At 37.4% G+C, this 21,321-nt stretch overlaps 1 protein-coding gene across 9 annotated transcripts in view; it reads right to left on the reverse strand.

Moving 5' to 3' along the window:
- The window catches only part of NRG1 (neuregulin 1), a 182,822-nt gene that overhangs the window by 18,010 nt on the left and 143,491 nt on the right, over positions 1–21,321 (reverse strand). For 6 of the 9 annotated variants that reach the window (XM_044443986.1, XM_044443985.1, XM_044443984.1 and 3 more), the window contains 2 exons: positions 10,938–11,064; positions 3,567–3,625 (listed from right to left, as the gene is read on the reverse strand). In XM_044443986.1, the coding sequence (XP_044299921.1) occupies positions 3,567–3,625; positions 10,938–11,064 (186 nt within the window). Of the gene's footprint in view, positions 1–3,531; positions 3,626–4,140; positions 4,209–10,937; positions 11,065–21,321 lie in introns of those variants that run through there. The other 3 variants (XM_044443983.1, XM_044443987.1, XM_044443988.1) reach the window with 3 other exon arrangements.

Genomic DNA, 21,321 nt, shown 5'->3' on the forward strand with positions numbered 1-21,321 from the left:
ATTATATGTATTGCAATCTGAGAGAGGACCTTCTTGGCCATGGCACAAATGTCTTCCCAATGGAGACCCCACTGGCACTGACACTAACCAGATTTTGATGCCACATTAAGACTTAAACCTACCCAAGCTTTGGGGTCTACTCCATTGTAAGTAGATTTATTTTGAGGAATTTGCTTTAGGTTTTAATGCTAACTTTATTTCTGTTTACAGGTAAAATGAACTGTAGTGCTATGTGGATTTTTTTATGAGTATAAAAATAATACTGAGGTCTGTTTATATATGGTGTGTTAGAAATGGTTTAATAAATAAAAGAACAAAATCAGCTGCAGTTGTTTATCCAGTTCCATTGCAATCCTCTTTGGCCAGGCTCATGTGGATTGGAAAGTCCACTGTAGTGTGTGATGGTGTGTATACACACAACACTGTATGTTATATAAGATGGTTCAGTTTGCATTAATATCTGGAGTTATTCACAGCTTTATGTTTTATCACTTATTTCCCATATCAAAATGTAACTGCTATGTTCATTGCCGGGCCATATGCTGTACTGTCAAAAGCAGCAGCTCTATGTTTGGACAAGGCCAACATTATCAGTAACATTTTAAGGGTTAAATCCAAATTCATGGCGATTTCCCCCCAAAAGAGCCAGTATTATCCGCCTACATGAACACTACTAACAATATATATTAGTTGCATAGAAAGCTTGGTTAAATCTTCAAAAGAATTAGTGGCATGCCCATGCATATATACTACTATATTTTTGTTAGCTTGCAGGTAAGGCAATCAGCCTACATTGAATTTAATTCCAGTGAAAGTCACTCATTTCAGACAACTTCTATTTGAATTAATTCAATGGAAAATTGGTATTTAAAGAAAAAATATTCTGGCAGGTAACCCTTAACAAAGAACATGCAGAGGACAAACATGCATCACTCATTCTAACTCCAGAATAATATGTCTAGCGCTCCAATTGATATTTGATATTCATAGCAATGTTCTCTTCATTCCAGAAAAGCCCCGTATCATGGAACAAAATGTGTCCCCTTGAGAACGCAGCAGCCTATGAATGGAAGCAGAGACTCAAAAGAGTCCTGGTGGCACTTCCCCATCAGCAGAAATGAGGCTGTGCAGGCACTGGAGGTGAAAGGTGGAGAGAAGAGCTAAGCCGATCTGTTTGTGCTGTACTTGTGCTCATGGGGGGATGGGTCATGCTCACAGCTTGCATTCTAGGACTGTTTTCATGTTGTTTTTAGTAATAATAGCAACCAGGTATAATTCAAAACTAGCCACGATTGGTATGCTGCCAACTATGTTGGTTTATAGCTAGATTAATGTGATAGTATCTAATTATGAATGAGGAGCAAAGTGGTACAGTCTATTCTTTCTATATAAAAGAAGTACCATTTCACAATTGCATTGCAAAATTATGCAAACTTGTTCTGAAGCAAGTAAGGCTAAATATATTGTTGAATATTCTGGCTTTCTGGCAGTTATGGAGGAAATGCATGCCTGCCTGTTCTTGATGATGGAACCCTACCTTATGTCAATAATATAACTAACCCATTTTACCTATTCTCAGAAACAGGCTAAACCAACTTGAAGTTGGACCACTATAACAAAACATCTAGCACAGCTAATGACACCAACATACATGTAATGCCCTTATTTAAAATGTATTGGAAATATGAGTAGATGATGCTTTGAAAATATCTTGAGACAATTAATGGCAGACCAGCTTGAAAACATGGAAAATGTCTCTCCAAATTAGACACCACTGTGAGAAAGGTGTTTTACAGAGGCAAAATGTCACTATTACAATTATGTGATTATAATATACAAGTAGAAATGTTTACATTCTATTCATCTACAATAAATTTAGTGGCAGACATTTTCTCTCTAAAATTCCTAAGTTCCTAAGAAACATTTAAAAATAAGGTATCTTTCAAAACACTGTGCTCACTTTCTTTAGCAGTGACATTTACTCCTAAAAATATTTTTAGCGGAGTATAATTCTAAAAGAATCTTCATTAGTTGCACTGTTGCATTACAGTATAATGAACAGACAAGGTGCAACACAAATATAACTTTCAAGTAATTATTTTAATCAGGCAAATTCCTTTTAAAATTGCATGTCTTCATCTATACTAGGCCATTTTAGAAAGGGCTGTAAGTGCTTCTGTATTGATTTTTCTTGTGGGATATAATGTATGCTCACTAGATATATTGCAAAGTGACATCAACGATAATAGCTTTAAAAAAAGATTAGTGGTGCATTCATTTTATGTAAAAGTAAAATAATTCTAAGCTGAGGTTCAAAATATGTAACGGTCAATGGGAATACTTAAGGATTTAGGACTGTATTCCAGGGGAGCACCCTGGATCAGAGTAGATTGTTTTAATGGCTGATATATATAATAAAATGCTGTACATATATTATTCTAAGTAGGCAAAGTCTCCTTGTTTACTGTATACCTTCATCTATTCTTGACCATCTAAACTAGTTGTTTATAAAGTAACAGAAAGTAGTTTGGAAAATTATTTCACACAGGCTTTTTTAGTTGGGCAATACAAATGCCAAGAAAACTTCATATGTGGCACACTATTGAGCTTTTGAGTACTTAAGATAAGCATCTGTGAAGTGTAATCTCTCCTCTCCTATTAAACACATGGGATTTAGAAGAAAAATGTTTAGAATGGTTACGATAAATTATTCATTGACTCTTGTTGTTTATAGATGGAAGATGGACTTTTATGTCCAGTGAAGGCTACGTAGTAAAGGAAAGGAAGTTAAATTAAACTGGAATGTGATAGCCTGAATTCTTTCATTGTTGGTGAATGAACCATCATTCCATGTTAGTAGTTAAATGACCAGTGAACATTTGCTAATATAACTAAGCATGAAAAAAAAGGCAAATGTCGGGGGGGGGCTCCCTAAAATTTTAGGGTATGCTCCATTAGCCTAATGAGAATGAGGAGGAGGAAAACATCCCCATGTAAAGCAGAGGGAAAGCATCTCCCTTGTATTTTGTTAGAAGCAGGGTCACATACATACTGGATTCTGAACTACATTCATGCATAGTATATTCCATGCCCCTGTGGTGGTGCAGAACTGCACAATTATCCTAAAACTGAGCAGAAAGATGGAAACCATCAACCATTTTTATGCATCTCATTTTTCCAGAGGTTTTTATTGGTTGTGGTTGATTAAAAATGATCACACAAATCACCTTTCAAATCTAAGCTGCATGTGACTATCATTTGGAAAATTACCACTTGCTCTATATTTGTGTAATTCTATTATAAATTAACCTAGGTGTGTGTTCCTACATTACCTAGGGAATATCAACTGTTATTTAGAGTTTGCTTATTCCTGCCAGCCAATCTAGCTGAATTCTGGAAACTGCTTGTGCTACTATTTCCATGCAAACAGGTAGGGCAATCTATATTAAGCTTCATGTAATCCACTCAGTTACGTATATAAATCTGAGGAAAGATGAAGCAACAAGAAAGCAGCACCAACTGAGCATGCTCCTATTCAGGCAGAGACAGAAAGGAAGTGGACGTACTGTAGAAGCTGGCCATTACGTAGTTTTGACAGCGATCACCAGTAAACTCATTTGGGCACCTGAGAGCAAAAACAAAAACAAAAAGGTAGAGAAAACACAGAAAAAGAGAAGAGGTAAATACACGCTAAGAAAGAGGCTGCTTTAGTGCGAGTGGTCTGGACTTGGTGAATTCATCTTCAGTAACCAGATCTGTTTCTCAGTGCTATCAAGGCTGAAGAATTTAGGATTGATTTGCAAATGCCATAATTGAGGTGGACAGACAGAGGCAGTGGCAAAAAGGAATCAATACAGCGTTCACTTCAGCCAATGAAGCTTCCAAAAACAGTACCTACATAAGAAGGCTTACTAATAATAATAATAATAATAATAATAATAATAATAATAATAATAATAATAGCAATGTGGGTAAATAGTACATTGATGCTATACTGTACAGATTAAAGTGCACAGTACGAAGTCTAAGGCAGAAGGAAAAGAATCCAGTTCAAACTGATGGATGAAAACACCAAGTGAGACTGATTTTGATTGCTGTAGCTGGGGGAGAAAGCAGATTTCACATTATTTTAGAACATACTTTCTGGATTTTGCATTTTCATGGGTACAACTTCAGCACATCTTGCTCCAGAGAATCCAGGTAGACACCTAAAGGGCAAAAATGTGATCAGCAATTGAAAAACTGCAGAACCCGTGACCTCAGAGAATGCTATTCTCTTTCCTATGGAACATGAAACTCCTCTAAAAGATCTCTGGAGAGAGAAAAAATTAATGAAAATGGACAAAGCCAAGATACACTAATTTTGTAAGTTTAAATATTAATGTTATTATATGAATTCTACATCATGAAACACACACAGTTTTGGACACAATTTCCATTCGCCGTGAGTGACAACAATTTCATAACCTTGATTTCAGCAGTCACTTACACTGCAAGTGTCAACCAAAACAATTTAATCTCTTCCTTCTTAAACAATTTAGTTAATATTTATTTTGAAACAAAATGACATACATTAATGACTTTTTTTGGTATATTTTGTAAAACTTTCAAAGGAAAACGTTATCGTTACCATCTGTCTGGGTGGAAAAAACAAAGAGGCTGAACAGCAGAATGTGTCACAGTAGTCTACCCCAGATGTGAGCAATGCATGTGTAACAGCGGCCAGGTCTGCCCCTTCGGACATGGTGCAATTCCTGCACAATGCAAACCTGTACCAAGTTCTTTGCCACGTGGCTGCTCATAGCTGTCACCAGAGTATCTAAGAATAAAACCAGGTCTGGGGAAAGATACAGATGGTGTGCAGCCCATTCAGTATGAGAGAAAAAACTTATTCTTCTTGGTCAATTTTTCTACTGATTAAGCAGAACTCTTGTCTTCTGGATTAATTCTCAAACCTGGGATGGAACTTGATCCAAGTGAGAGTCAATTAGAGATGGGAAACTCCTAAGTTGGATGGCCCCTTCATCACCTGGCCTGTGGAGGGGGCCTTGAAGTTCTTCCCCAGAGCAGCTCCACATGCCTCTCACCTCTCCTTGCTAGGAAGTGCAAGATGCATGTTCAGCCAGCTTCCTTGGGCAGAACCTCTTAAACTTATCCAGGTGCCTCACACAGTCATGTGTGGAAGCGCCTCATCTTTCCTGATGGGAAGACAAGAGATACATGGCATTGTTCCCCTGGGAATTCCTGCTTCCAAGTAGCTGGGGTACCTTGAAGAAGCAGATACTGATGGAACTTCACATATGCAGCAGTGAATTTGAATACTTTTTTTTTAAAGAAGCAATGGCCTGATGGTTTGAATGAAGCAAAGAAAAAGATGAACATGTGCTTTGAATTGAAATAATGACAGATTTACCTTCTCCCATAAGGGGACCTTTGCCTTCCATGTAAAAAGGTTTCAGTGCAGGTTATAAGAATGAAATCCTTATACCAGAATACAAATTATACTCTTGCTGCTATCTGAATTCTGGCAACATCCATCACAGTTCTCTATGGAAGTAATCACATCACTCTTTTTTACACAAATGGCCAAACTGGAAAAGTGTAAGAATCCCATGAACTGCAGTGCAGATGCATAATTTATCTGTTGTTGTTTGGATTAATATGAAGTTTGCCAGTTAACAGGCGCTGGATGTATTATGTTTACTCTGCGATAAACATAATATATTCAATTTGGAGTATACCAGATCAGTTTGATTTTGCAAACATTAGATGACAGTCTGCAATTCTGGGCAGATATACCTGGGAGTAAGCCCCACTGAACATGATAGGACTTACATCAGAGTAAACATGCATAGATTGCCTTGCTATTCCCTCACTCTGAGAGTTGGCAGGAGTGACTTAATTTTCCTAAAAATAAGAATGAAATAAACAACATGGCTTCTTAGCTAATCAGCACTCTGCTTTTAAATGTCTTAAATGGCCTAACTAACAGCTTTAAGGGATAAAGTGTGGTTTTGCCAATAGACATGGATAAAAAGAAATCTTACAAAACAAGAATGCCTCTTGCAAACAGTTACTCCATACGCTAATTTCATGTTTATAGTTATAACTCCAGACATTCCAAGGAATTATTTTCTGTCTTAGAGGAAATAATGACAAAGTTTGACATAAATAAAGAAAACTGCTATTATGATTTTATTGTTACTTTTCATGTGAGCTGTAATTATTTTAAATTGTAAGGTATTGTACAGATATTGCAAGTATCTTGTCCAGATACTTCACCTAATGCATGCCAAGGCCTGCTTCTAGCCCAACAAAAACTCACCAGGGCCATCCACCAGTTAAAATCACAAGTTGGCACCCCTAACCATAATGGAGAAATACATAGTATTATGTTCATGCTTCAAGAACTCTTGCTTTGGCTTTCATCAGTTGGACCACATGGAAAAATGTGAAGTTAGTGCCAAAGCAATAATGTAATTATCTAGATACACATTACAGGGTGTTTTTGCTTGAAAGACAGAACTGTATCAAGACAACTGTATTTCTGTATGGACAGGAATCTGTGTCTGGTAAGTAACAAGTAATATATAGATGTTTGTATAGCACTGTTTGTTAGAACCAGGAAAAATATGGCAAACATGGTTCACTGGAACTCGAATTCATGTTCAGGGTGGCCTTCACATAGATTTGCCTGTTCAAGTTAACTTTCAAGTTCCAACTAGAGTTTGGTTTGCTCTTTGACCATATTGACTTTTCTATTGCCGGCTGCTACAACTTTGGATACTTAGCTGGGTGGGAATATGAAGAAGGCTACCATTTACTTAGTGGCAATGGCTTCTTTCGTGCTAAAACCAAGAGTAATTCTCCACTGATTTGGGACTTGCTTTTCATTATGATTATTATGAACTGATATTAACACAACTTATATTAACTTATTATATTATGAATGTAATTCCTCCTTCCACTACTACTATTTTGAACTTAGATTATTATGAGCAGTAGTACAGGGTTTATTGGGACATCCCATCTCCCCGACCCCCGATATTTGGGGATATATAATTTGTTCAGATTTTGCCATGCATCCATACATACATGCATTTTTTGTTATACAGCTGGATATTTAACAATTGTCATTCTAGCTGCTTTAGTATGGATAATAAATTGTTTGCATGCTATTATTATCACATTGCGCTTATGGTAGTGATGCCCTGACTGGCTGATTGGAAGTGTTGGCTTAGAATGTTCAATTACGTCTGAGGAGCTGGACTGCAGGAAGGGCAGTTTGCCAAGAAGATGGCTGAAGGCTGAGAAAAGATCCTGGGAAATAGGAGTGGCAGACCAAGAAGCTAGGAAGGAAGGCTGAAGGAAGGGGACAGAATAGACAACAGGCTTCTGTAGGAGACACAGGGTCTAATCATAGGAAGTGTTGCACACCACTGACAGGAAGGACATGGTAGGCAGTGGGAGGAGCCAAGAAGGGGACTTGTGGTGACTAAGTATAGAAATACAAGTACAATCTGGTAGTGAAACCTGCCCCTTGTGGCTTCTAGAGTCACTGCAACAATGTGACTTTACAACACTAAGGGGGTAAAGAAGCCTATCAGTAAGGATCTGAACTTCATATACTGAGCTGAGCTGACTACATAATTATTTGGGCACAGGCTTCTAGTTTTAAGGTTAGCTTTCAAGGAACATAATTAGATACATGTTAATTTTCTTTAAATATGTTACTCATTTTGATTTTCAAATAACAATGTTTATTACACTGGGGGATAAGAAATAATGATCCATCAACTCCATTATTAAATGCTAATATGACCATAATTAAATGGACAATAATATGTATAAAGTTTCCCTACAATAATGTACTGAACAGTAATTTAAATGGGATCAAAAGAGAATCCATGGGTATGCTGAAGTGCCCAAAAGGAACCCTAACAAGATCATAAGAAATTCTGTAGTATTTATCCAACTGTGCCATCTTATTTATATGATCATTTTGCTGTTTATCTGAACACAATTGTTTTGATAAACAACTAGGGCTCTTCTAACCATAGCTAATCAAAATTAAATTGGAAAGATAGGATCAAGTAAAAAAAGCACAATGCTTATCTAGAAATCTTAATAATAAACTCATTAGCTAAAGCATCTAAATTTTAAGTAGCCAGAAAAGCACTATTCCTGTTGTCTGAATTTTTGCTAGGTAGAAGAGCCAAAGAAATACAAAAATCCAGGAAACTTTCTCAAACTGAAAATGTACGTACTATCTCCTTTGAAAAATCCACTAAATAAAATCTGCACTGTTTTATTTTTTATTATTTTATTATTTTTATTTATTTTATTAAAACATTTTTATGCCGCCCCATTCGCCGAAGCCTCGGGGCAGCTTACAACAATAAATAAAAGTAATTATAATATAAATTACAATAAATATAAACATTAAAAATCCAAAAAATACAATATAAAATAAGCCGCCCTGGCCAGATAAGATCAAATAATACTAACAGTTAAAATGCCATTTAAATAAAAAGGTCTTCGCCTGGCGCCGAAAAGCAAATAACGACGGCGCCAGGCGGACCTCTCTGGAGAGCGCATTCCATAACTTAGGCGCTTAGAAAGAAACAATGGATTTATCTATTGTTATCTATAGACAGAATATACTTATTGGATAAATCTACATCATCTACCCTTTATACTGATACTTCATCTGGAACTTGTTCAGGTTTAATCTAAATATTCAGCTAGTATTGAATAATCAGCTAGTAGTCTTGCAATTTGCTTAGTAATCAAGTGCAGTTGCTTTTTAGCATTCCCTTGATTTAGTTCATTCTTTGAGAACCTATATAGTGGATAAGAAGTATGCTCATAAAATTATATATAATTTTATTCAGTATATAGCTGTATTGCGGGTGAATGCTGGGCGTGGAGGGGTGGGAGGGAGCAGGACCATGTTTGCTCACCCTGCGTGGCTTTTATAACATTTTCTCTTGGCCTACCATCTTCCATGTATTAGAGAAAGGAGGTCTGAAGAAAGGAGCTTGCCGTATGCATCTAGGCTCTCTGAACAACCTGGGTTCAAATCTGGAAGCGCCACACAAATATCTTTGTCTAGTTATTCTAGTGACAATCTAAAGGTTAATATTGCTGAGCAAAAAAAATTAGAAAAAAGCGGCTAAGTACGGGAACAATGCTGCTAGCATTTATGGCTGGCAATAAGCAGCATCTTCTGTTTGAGAGACTAGCTTCTGGTTTGGTATTGCTCTGTCGGAATAACATCCCAAAACAACTTCAGATAGCATTTTTAATTGACTGATATATTTTAGACACAATTGTATGCTAATAGATGCTTTCTGAGTAGCTGTAGGGAAACCTGGAATCTCAGTGGCCGCCTTGGAATTTGGAGCTGGGATGCTGAGTTAGGAACACCCTTCTTCCATTGGTACAGAAAGACATTTGTTGGCTGTGGCTGGAAGCTGGCATGGGAGGCAGTGGGCAGGCATTCCAGGGGACAGGAAGGGAAAAAGTGAGTCTCTATCAGAATATGATCTATCTCAGGGGATACTTAGCATTTTTTCCTTCCAAGTAATAAATTTAGATGGACAAAATCTAAGTCTTTTGCATGGCAGAAGAAGCTCTTCCATCTTCAGTGGGATGCTCATATTTCTCCAAATTTCATTAACCCCAGTGTGGGTTTTGGGCAGTCACAATGGATGTGGCCTTTTCTGCCCTTGGAGCAGCCACTGGCTGTGATTTTGAGGTCATAAGAACTTTCTTAGAGCTGGTGTTAGGGGGATATTCTAGGGGTCAAGGAGGGGAGAGAGGGAGGCTCTTCTGGGATAGTGTAGCATTCCAGTGCACAAAAAAACCCATGTCGCACATGGACATATTTATTACATGCAGTTATTTACAATTTTTAATCTTCATTAGTCACCGATATTTTTAAATTTGTGGTTGTACAAGAATGGTCTTTTAATGCCATTGTTTCAATTCACATGCATACGTCTGAGAAAGATTTTATGTATTTTTGTTTATATTTTAAAACTGCCTTAAGACATTTTTAACCTTTAAGAGTATAAAATTATTTTAAATAAATATCAACATTTAAGCTAGTTAAGCATAAGAAGAGACTTCCTGGGTCAAGCCAAAAGCCTATTCATGCCTAGCCTCTGTTCACATTCGACACCAGTCAGCCACATGCCACTGGAAAATATAAAAGCAGGGCATCAACACTATGTCAAGCTTTGTTTAAATGTACTTTTAAACAGGAGTTACATTTTTTAAATCTGGGTGTACATGCAGAAAGCTTTTCCATTTCTGGTAAATGTTGTAAGTTAATGTGGATTGTGATTCTCATCAAACCTTTGTATATAGACCAAATATATGCATGTCTTTTCAAATACAGGTGTGACTTACGGGTAGCATTTTGGCTCTAAAAAATTACATGAGAATCAGCTTTCATATATTATTCCTATGAAATTACTCCGTTACAGAGTTAAACAGCAATTGTTGTCTCCTGTCAAAATATTATTCTACTTTGGCTTCATTGGGAAAAAGTGGGATATAAATCTAACTAACAAACAAACAAATAAAATGTTGATTTTGTATATTGCATTCTGTGCATTATTAAATCAGTTGCTGCCTTTGAGCAACAGCTAGATACTATTTTATAGGCTTCCTTCCTAATAACACACAATTGTTTTCAAACCAACCCTGTGATGAGTAATCAAGTACAGACAGATTCAGAGTTTACATGACTAAAACACTGAAAAGAGGATATGGAGGACCAGACTATTATGCATGTTTTAAAGGTTAAAAAATTCATTTATTCAGTCCTCTATTGATCTGTAGGATAAATTATTAATGCTGAACAATTTACTAGGTGATATAACAAACAGTGGTGCAGCTCTGTAGAAGAAATGAAAAGGTTTCCTTACTTGCATAAATATCTTGGATTTGGGAGATCTTTGACCATGAAACACTCGCCTCCATTTACACAGTAGCCTTTCTTATTTACATCACATCGTGTGAGATGACTTGTCCCAGTAGTAGATGTAGATGTGTCTAGAAGAAATAAAAGGGACAGAAAGAGGGAAGTAAGTCATTTGATTGTATACATTTTAGAACAGTAACAATCTAGAAATGGTAGCATTTGCAGTTTTGTGGATTATTGCAGCAACCAGCATTCAGTTTCTTGGTTACAAAGAGAGCAACAACTACCAACTTGCCCAGAATATTACAGGATGTATGTATGTATATGTAACTTTACATAATGTTCATTCAGCAAAAAACTATTCATGCCTAGCCCCTATGTACTGTGTACCGTGGGATCTCTACAGCCTAACTCGCATCTCCTGTGTACACTGCAGTATGTCAGACTTGACCTCTGCAAGCTGCAGAACTGACAAAGGTGGTTTGTAACAAAAACAGGCAGGACTCTCAGACTTGACTGCAGAACTAAATACAAAAGTGGTGATTCTGTGTGCTCATGTAAAGAATTGCTCCACTCGCATAGAAAGAGGAAGTAGCCTAATCAGCTTTTAATAAAGCTGTAAAAGTGGCACATAGATAGGGCCAAGCCCACCCTATGCCTGCTGTTTCTCTCCCTGTGGTTCCTCTTCCCCCAGTCAAGACCATGCCCATTATTGCAGCTCAGCAAAGAAAGCAAGCCAAGAGGTTTTGTAGTGCTCACTTGTGTGCCTCTTTTTGATTGACTGGAATCACTAAATTTATATGGCCACTCACTGACAAGTATCTTCTTGGCAGCTTACAGATTAAGACAAATAAAATAATTCTTTAAATATGCACAAAATATCATACCTAAAAACAGCAATAAAATGCGGCACAGCAGACTGCTAATCTTTTGAGCTAACAGCATTTCATCACCTAATATTGTTGACATTAACTTGTTAATTTCTTTCCAATTTTTATCATAGGACATTCCACCAAATATGGTAAAAATCACCTTGTTGTTTCTGGAATTTCTGTCTATTTAGTTTATAGGGAGTATTATACCTAGGTATATATTTAATTAAAAATTTTATTCTTTGTGTCACAAGCACTTCTGTATCTCCATTAAAACATTTCCACCTGTGTTTTGTGCCCATTTCACCACATAATCTTTGACTTGTTCTAGTTCTGTGGCATATTTTAATAACGTGTGAGAGGATTTATATAAATATGCCTCATTCATGTTTTTCCCCAAGATGGTTAACTCTCTTTACTTTCCCATTATTTTAAATGCTAATATTGTTTTAAGATGCTGTACCTTATTTTATTTTATTTTATTGTACTACCACCCTGAGACATAGTGAAAGGCAGGATATAAAAGCTTTAAATAAATAAATAAAACTATTTAATTGATGGTTTATTTTAAAGTATGTTGTTAAGAGTGATTTGAAAACATTTGGCCATGTTGAAATCATGGAGAAGTTATGCCTGTTAAATGCTCATTCAATTCTGAGTCATACTTTATATTATGACTGACACAATATTTATATCAAAACAAACATTTATATTTTCATATTTTAAATTTTGTATATGTACCTGAATCCAGTTGCTCTATTACTGAATTAAGGTGGACTTAACACCCCATTATAGGGACTGTATAGTGTTTCAGCAAGAATGGAAGTAGATCATTCCTTTATGCTTCATTTATTCTAGAACTACTATTTCCTCATAAGGCAGTAAGCAATAGTGTTTTGATTACCGCGTTTTCAAGTACTGAAACAGAGAAGAATTGGGTGCTAACAGCCAATCTGCTATCTGATGAACACAACTTGGAACACAATATAGCTTAAAATTCAGAACTGACATTTCTCTAGTTTCTTTTAATTATATAGAAACTTTAATTCTGGACTTCTTTCTATTCTAAATGTCCTTTGGTCGACCTGGTAACAGAAGAGCCAGTGACAAATAAGAATAGGAGTTCCAGCTCCTCCTTATGAGCCCCGTCCCTCCCCTGGAACCATGTGATCTGATGAGACTGCAGCAAGGAGCTTGTCTCCATTTCTGCTGCTTGCCTCCACCTTCCTTCTGCACAGCAGGATAGCTATAGCCCCTTTCTGGAGAGGGCATGGTGATAATAAGGCTTGGACCAAGGACAGCAGGACTTCCAGCCCTTCTGACTTTTCTGCTCAATCTGAGGCTATGCTTTGGCATGTGCAATGTTGACTGGACAGAGTGCAATCACTGAGTGTGCTCTCAGCAACCTACTTGGAGCAAGCTGGGGAGAAAGTGAGAGTATGAGGTATTTCTGAAAGTTCTGGGAAGTTCTCCATTTATAGATGCCTCAATTGAAATAGCACCTAGCAACACTAGAAGCTTTGGAAGCTGGACTTTGATCATTCAATGTTGGGGAAGTAGACATGCTGCTGCTGCTATTGTTATTATTAAAATTTCTAACTGCTCCCATTAGCCATATGGTTCCCTGGGTGGGTAACAACAATAGAATACAAAATAGAATAAAACAGAGGTTAAAATGCAAGGTAAACCAACAATTACAAATAAAAACATTTAAACCAATATTAAAATCAAAAACATTAAAATCATTAAAACCAACCAAGATGAGCAACAATAATGACATGCTATAACAGTTTTCATCAAGATCTGCAGGAGTTGCTCATTCATGGGTGAATTTGATGTGGCTTGAAGAATGTTATTTAAGTGCCAGTCTCATAGGGAAGACCCCTGTAATGTGGTTGGGCCATTTAATTGTCCTTCCAGGTGCACAGCAGCAACAAATAAGTGGCTCCCTTGTGACTGGAAGGAAATCTAAATATCACCAGCCATACATAGAGAAATAACAGGTTGTAAAGAATCCATCCAGTATTCATGATTTCCTATTTTCTTTTCATGTGAGTAGCTAATTATCTTGCTGTCTATTCCAAAACCTCTACTAGCTCCCTAAATCACTGGATTACAGATTCCAAGGGTACAATTTTCTGGCTGGTTCTGCTCTCTCTATTCTGCTGAATTACCCAGCAAGAGAGAAAATACTTCCAACTATATGGCTAAGCCCTTAGGGGAAGTTAGTTCCAGGAAAACTTCCCTGATTCCCTGTCTTCTGAAAAATTCCATCTTAGATCCATCATGTGGAAGAGATACAGTTATAACACTCTGGGTCAGGAAATAATTCCAGTTTTTATATTCAGTCCTTAAAAAGCATAGAATGTATTATGGAAATAAACGCATGTAAAAATATTTACTGCATATGCCATTCTAGAATCACATCTGATACTCATCTCCCACCCTTCTGCTTCTAAATGTTTCCTCCTCACACCAGACTATTACTCTGGAGACGCCCTATAGTTCTGAGAGTGAATGCATTAATTTCAAAAGAAAAGCATATTGTCTGCTTGAGCTCCTGCAGACAAAGCGTATTACTGCCACAAAGGCTAATGGAATGCTTTAAATTGAATTACAAGGATAGTAGCAGAAGAGTCAAACCTAAAGCTATCTATAATTGCTGTGGCCATCTTGCTTTGCACTTTTTCTCCCAGCTGCTGTGAGATCAAAACTGATCACCCTGGAGTTTCAAAGTAACAATTAGCTCTTAGCTGAGGGCAAATCTAGATTGCAGACAAAGTGATTCAACAGCCATTGATTCTCTTCAGGAATCCCTGGGAACTGTCATGCAAGCCAGGGAAATTCATGCATGAATATTTATACTGTATTTGTATAAGCTGTTGGTCAGCATGACACAGAAAAAGAGAATGAAATATAATAAAATGCAAAATTAAAAAATTAAAATATAATTTTAATTTAACATTTTTTTTGCATAAAAAGCAGCAAAAAACCCCTTTCTACTTCAGAAGTGGAAAAATAAATTAACAGCTCAGATTACAAAGCAAAAATAACAAAATGTATGACCATTAAAGTGGTAATTAAACTTGTATTGAACAAATACAAGTTTATACCACAGATCTATTCTAACTGCTATTATCTACTTCTCCATGATTTTGCTCCACTGCTCTAAACTGTTATCCAGACTCTGAGATAGTCAAGTTGTAAACTCCCTGGACAAGAAGTCAAAGACAACATGGAAGGTGGAGGACCAGTTTTGGTAAAGCAGTACCAAGAAGGGACTTGTAAAGCACCAGTGAAATATTTATTTATTTATTTATTTATTAAAAGCTTTTGCATGCCATCCTATTATACAAGATCTCAGGATGGCTTACCATATTTAAAAAGACAATTAAAACAACAATTGCAATAAATAATAAAACAGAACAAAACAGTAAATCACAAAACAAACAGAGCAACTAAACTTAAAACTATTAAAGTTTAAAATACTGTTTAAATAAAAAGGTTTTAGCCTGGCACCGAAAAGAGTATAAACTTGGTGCCAGGTGTACCTCTCTGGGGAGTACATTCCAGAGTCTGGGCGCCACAGTAGAGAAGGCCCTACTCCGAGTTGATGACCTTTTTACATCTCTTAGAGAGGGTTCCCGGAGTAGGGCTTCTCCCATAGATCTTAAGGGGTGTGAGGGCATATAAGGAAGGAGACGTTCCTTTAAGTATCCTGGTCCCAAGCTGTTTAGGGCTTTATAGGTCAAAACCAGCACCCTGAATTGGGCCTGGACTTCAACTGGAAGCCGGTGGAGCTGGTAGAGGATTGGCGTTATGTGAGAGTAACGGCCGGTCCCTGTCAGCAGCCTGGCAGCAATATTCTGTACCAGTTGCAGTATCCGGACCGTTTTCAAGGGCAGCCCCACGTAGAGTGGGTTGCAGTAATCCAAGTGGGAAGTTACCAGAGCATGTATCACTGTTGCTAGGGAGTGCTTATTCAGGTAAGGACATAGCTGATGGATCAGTCGAAGCTGTAGGAAAGCACTCCTTGCCACTGCCACCACCTGGAACTCCAGTGACAGCTCTGGGTCAAGGAGTACTCCCAAGCTGTGGACCCTGTCCTTTAGAGGGAGTGCTACCCTGTCCATAACTGGGTCAAAATCACCACCCACCAACAGGACTTCCGTCTTATCTGGATTGAGGCTCAGTTTATTGGCCCTCATCCAGCCTATTACCTCAGCCAGGCACCGGTTCAGTACAGCCACCGCCTCACCCGGAGCAGATGTAAATGAGAGGTAGAACTGGGTGTCACCAGCATACTGATGACTCCTGATGACCTCTCCCAGTGGTTTCATGTAGATGTTAAATAGCATGGGGGACAAAATACAGCCCTGCGGAAGTCCAGGGCAAAGTTGCCATGGCGCAGAGCTCTAGTCCCCCAGCACCACCATCTGGAATCGGCCAGCCAGATAGGAGTGGAACCACTGCCACACAGTGCCTCCGACCCCCAATCCCTCTAGCCTATCCAGAAGGACACCATGGTCGATGGTATCGAAAGCCGCTGAGAGGTCCAGGTGAACCAACAGGGATGCACTCCCCCTGTCCCTCTCCCTGCACAGGTCAATATAGGAAACTAGGTAGCTCAGGACTCAGAAAAAGAGGAGGAAAAAAAGACGCATATAGTAGATAGATGTGACTTGTCAGAGAATTATTTTGCCAGACATAGGAACTAGCATGGTAGAAAGGTTCCTGTATTTGCATATTATGCATCATATTATTTTGCAATAATAAACCTTAAACATGAACCAACTTCGTCATATTTCTGGTGATTATATTTACTAAATATGAAATTTTACATCATGTCTACTAAAGCAGCATGGTTATCTGAGACAAGGACTCGAATAACAATCTCTTCCCCCTAATGTTCTTCTGATCTCATTAATTACTACTTTAGCCTGAAGACTCAAAAGCAGTATTAATGAAGCAATCTGAGGCAAACAGGAACAGAGATAAAAACACCATTGGCAGGTTCCATCTTTTCATTCTGTATAAAAGCTGAGGAAATTCCATTGAGTTTGACTTCCAACAGAAACACTCATGTGCTATCATCATAACTCTGTCCAAATCAGCAAGGTGCAGCAGAATTGTGCCCTTCCAGAAAGAAGGAAATATCTGGGCTTAGTGATGTGTGTTTGATCCAGAGAATTAAAAGCAAAATTCTGGATGCCTGTATGTTTGACCTGGAGAGTAAGAAACAAAGAACCATCCACTGGACATCTAACAAACTAACATAATATAGAATGTATAGATTTGTTACAAAATCAAGTGTCACAAGCAGCAATACATATTTTACTTTTGCCCTGATCTTCTTCTACTGAGGTTTTTAAAGTCTGGCAGTTGTAGACAGCTGGTTAAGTTTTGCATCCTTGTTATCTAAGTCCCTGTTTCAGATAATGTTTATTCACTGTTTCAAATGTTTCTGTATCACTTTTTTAAAATACAGCTCAAACTATTCTCCAATATAAAACATATTTAATATATCATTCATCCACTGCAAAAAGTATGGCAATTATTAGTTAATATAGAACATTTTTGACCTTTCTGTATTTGGAGATTCAGAAATTATTATTTTTTTAAATCCCCCCTACACAGCTAGCATTTAAAGGTCTCTTTAAGGATCTTTTGCACAGAAAAGAGAGAAGTCTTCAAAAGAGTCCCAATGCTCCCTAGGCTACTTTAGATCTGTGTGAACTGAAGTACAAGAGGTACTTGTACATATCCTAATAGAGTTTCTGCTGATGGCAGGTGTAACTTCAAGCAGATACACTAGCAGACACTAAGTGACAGGTACAATGTCATTGCTCAATGAAGGGAAAATGAAGTGCCAGCCTCAGAGCTTATGGATTGTGAAAAACCCTTTTACTGAATTGCAAGCAGAGAAGGATGTTTCCTTTTATGAGACGGAGGGAGGGAGGGAGGACTGAATAAAAAAGACTGTATTGTATCACAGTTTGTTGTGACTAAGTACTGCTGTCACTGCCTAGCTATATCTTACTCCACTGCAATGGTTATAGACAGAAATGGAAGGAAGCAATGAAAGGAGAATAATATAATATCACAATACCATATATTATATGCCTACTTTTTAAATATAGGGTAGATTCAGATCACCAGATTTGTCAATGCACAGTATCCTTTTGTACTGAGCCAGGTTTCCTCTCCTGTGTACTTTGAAAACACAGACTGTTCTTTGGCAGAAGCTCTTTCAATAATCAATGAACCGCTCTGTGCATGCTCAGAGATCCATTCTTTGTTAGCTGTGCTTAATGGCAGCACTTTGGAGAATAAAGAGCTAAAGTTCTTTTGCCAAAGAACAGTCTGTGTTTTTGAAGTACATAGAAGGGGAAACCAGGCTTGCAACACCTTATTTTTTTCCTTTTTTTGCAGAATCTATATAGATTTTGCTTTTGATAGGATCTAACATGCAATAGGTTAGAATCAACAATTAGGCTCTTTCAGCAAGCCATTTTTTCTTTTAATGACAAGTTGTTGGCTGTCATCTCTTTCAGCCCCCACTGGACTGTGACTTTCCAATAATTCTGAAGGAATATTTGGATTGAAGGATTAAATACATAATGGACTTTGGTGCTGCCATGCTTTCAGTAAACACCTGTCTTGCTGAAAGCAATAGTGGCTCCGGATTCCATCTTTACATCTGGGTCAATCTGATGATCTAGTTCCAAATGTATCCATGTGACAATGATCTGAGCAGTCAGCAATCCATTCTTAAAAAGTCAAATGGTCCAACTAAATTATACGTAAAAATCTTATCTTTAAAATGTAATTGCATGTTAACATTTCTACAGAATTCTCAGATATCACCACTGTGGGCTACTTCTAAAAGTTCAGGGATTAGGAGCTAACAAAGGGAATAAGAATACATGATAGATAGATTTCCATATCTCATTAATATAATGAAGAGAAATTGATTTTAATGCTCCCAGCCAGAAAGACATAATTTTTCAGCTGACATTTGTACTGAATGTTGTGAGCCGCCCCGAGGCTTTGTTGCGATGGGGACGCCATAGAAATGTTTTAAGTAAATAAATAATAAAAAACATAAAAATATAGAAAGGTCTAGATGTCTGATATATGTTTGCTGTATACTGTGCTGCAAAATGGGATGCCTCAAAATGACAGACATTTAAAAGCTAGAGATTGCTATATTCTATTTTTTTTAATTTTTTAAATTAGAAAATTCATCCATACAAATTCAAAAATATATCCATAACATCAAAAATACAACAAAAAGAAGAAGAAAAAGTATAAGCACAACTAGTGCACCCCCCACTGGGACCTTGGCTACATAATAATTAATTATTCATTTCCTCCTCCTACTTTACTACTTCTTTACTTCCCCTCTTTCAGGATTACCCCCTTCCATCTGAGAGGGCTAAAATCAATCACTCAATCATGGATAAACATGTGGAAAGTAGAACTAGTGTAGGAGCCAGCCATTGGCTGCTGCATGAAAAGGGTAGCCGTCGCTGACAAGTACTTTTGTCTCCCATCAATGCTGGTGGTACAGAGAGAAACTCTACACTGCAGACCCCTGTTCCATCACTGTTAATGAGTGATGATCCAGTACTAAGTACAACTTTTCTCACTGCAATTTATTGAGCAAAAACCACAGCTATCCATTGATTATCCAGATGATTATTTTAAACTTTGCAAGAAGATCCCACATGGAGAAACTGCTGTATATGTAGTCCACTATCCTTGCTTCAACAGGATATATTCTTGACGAGTTGAGAGCTTTGTCTGCCATTTGTTTTTCTAAATGGTAAGCACTGAAGAGGGCAAGTACATGGCTTGCCTGCTATGAAAAAGAAAGGTGGGGTGTGTGGGGGAACCAAGCATCCTTAATGTGGCAGGGCACTGCTATAGTAAGCAAAGGTAGCCGTTTTAGGATTCCCAAATTCTGATTCAAAATAGCTACATCAGTGTTTCCACGTGGTGTATTTTGGAGCAGAAAGTGCCTAATTTACAAACTTTATCTTTAAGAGCCTAAAATGGTGTGTGTGAGGGCAGTGGTTGCATATAAGTTTATCTAAGATGCCATGAGCCATTTTAAGACAGCCTGCAATTTATACACTGTTTACGAGGGCAATGAGGTGTGTGTGTGCGCACGTGCGCATTTACCCTAAGTACAATGTATGTACTTTGGTTATTAGACTAATGTGACTTGAAAGCATTTCCTCAAGGGATGACATTTGGATTCCCCAAAGGATCAACAATCTCACCATATATGCAACACCAGGACATTTTAAACTGGAAAGCCTCCAAGTTACTTGGGCATGCAATAAAAGGAACCAGATATGGCCACTGGATGTAGAGGTCCATGTCTAATATTTATTTAGCTTCAGACATGTCTGGTCAACTATCTATGCCCTGATACTCTGTAACACTGTTATAGGAAAAGAAGCCCGAGGAAATTATCAAGAACAGGATGTCAGAAAAAGCAGAAAGAATAAATGTCAGCGGCATTTCAGAATTCTGGCATTTCAAATGTCAGAATTTTCTTGTAATGTCCGTTGAATGTAAATGCTATCTGCCCTAACACTTAGGAATATGTGTTTTTTAAGCTTACCTTTTAAATCTTTCATGTTTTGCTGTCTATTTTATTCTGATTTGGTTTGGCAGGCGCAAGTGCTATTATCTATTCCATTAATTTTCCCCATGCAATTTGCATATTTTTGTTAACCATGACTTTCCTATTAGTCAGATTTTGCTATATAACCATTTATTAGATTCAATTCATATGCTATATGTACAGCCTATACTGCCTTGCAACATTGTTAAGCTCCAGAGATGTGTCCTCTAAGACAATCATAGGACTTACAGCTAGATTCTATGGATATCTGTTAGAAAGCAAGACCTGCTTTCAGTAGGACTGACTGACTGTAAAAATACTAGTGCAAGGAAATTATGACTTATGTTTCTTGAAATGCAGCAGCCTGCTATTCTGAGGCAAGAAACATTTGAGATGAATTTCAAAAGCAAATTGTGATAAGCGCATTTTATTCTTATTCCATTTATGGAATACGCTCCCCAGAGAGTTCCGCCTGGCACCGACACTATATTCTTTTTGGCGTCAGGTGAAACCCTTTTTATTTTCCCATTATTTTAATGTTTAATTGGTTTTAACTGGGGTTTTTATCCTCATTATTCTGAATATTGGATGCTGTGTTTGTTTTGTTATTTTATTGTTCTTATTGGAAGCTGTCCCAAGACACTTGTGGTGGAAGGGGTATAAAAGTTTAAAATAGAATAGAATAGAATAGAATACAATAAAAATTCCCTTGTGGCTTCCAGATTAGCAAGCAATAATGCATGCTTAAAGTTGATTCCTAATGTTTATTTTATTGTCAATCTTTCTCTTAGTATTTGTTAGGCCTATGAATTTATGTTTTTAATCAAGAAAGACATATTTTCTAATCATATCTTCAGTTAATGTGCTATTCTGTTTAA

This window comes from Varanus komodoensis, unplaced genomic scaffold (genome assembly GCF_004798865.1).
Source record: "Varanus komodoensis strain SLA01 unplaced genomic scaffold, ASM479886v1 scaffold43, whole genome shotgun sequence".
Classification (NCBI taxonomy): Eukaryota; Metazoa; Chordata; class Lepidosauria; order Squamata; family Varanidae; genus Varanus; species Varanus komodoensis.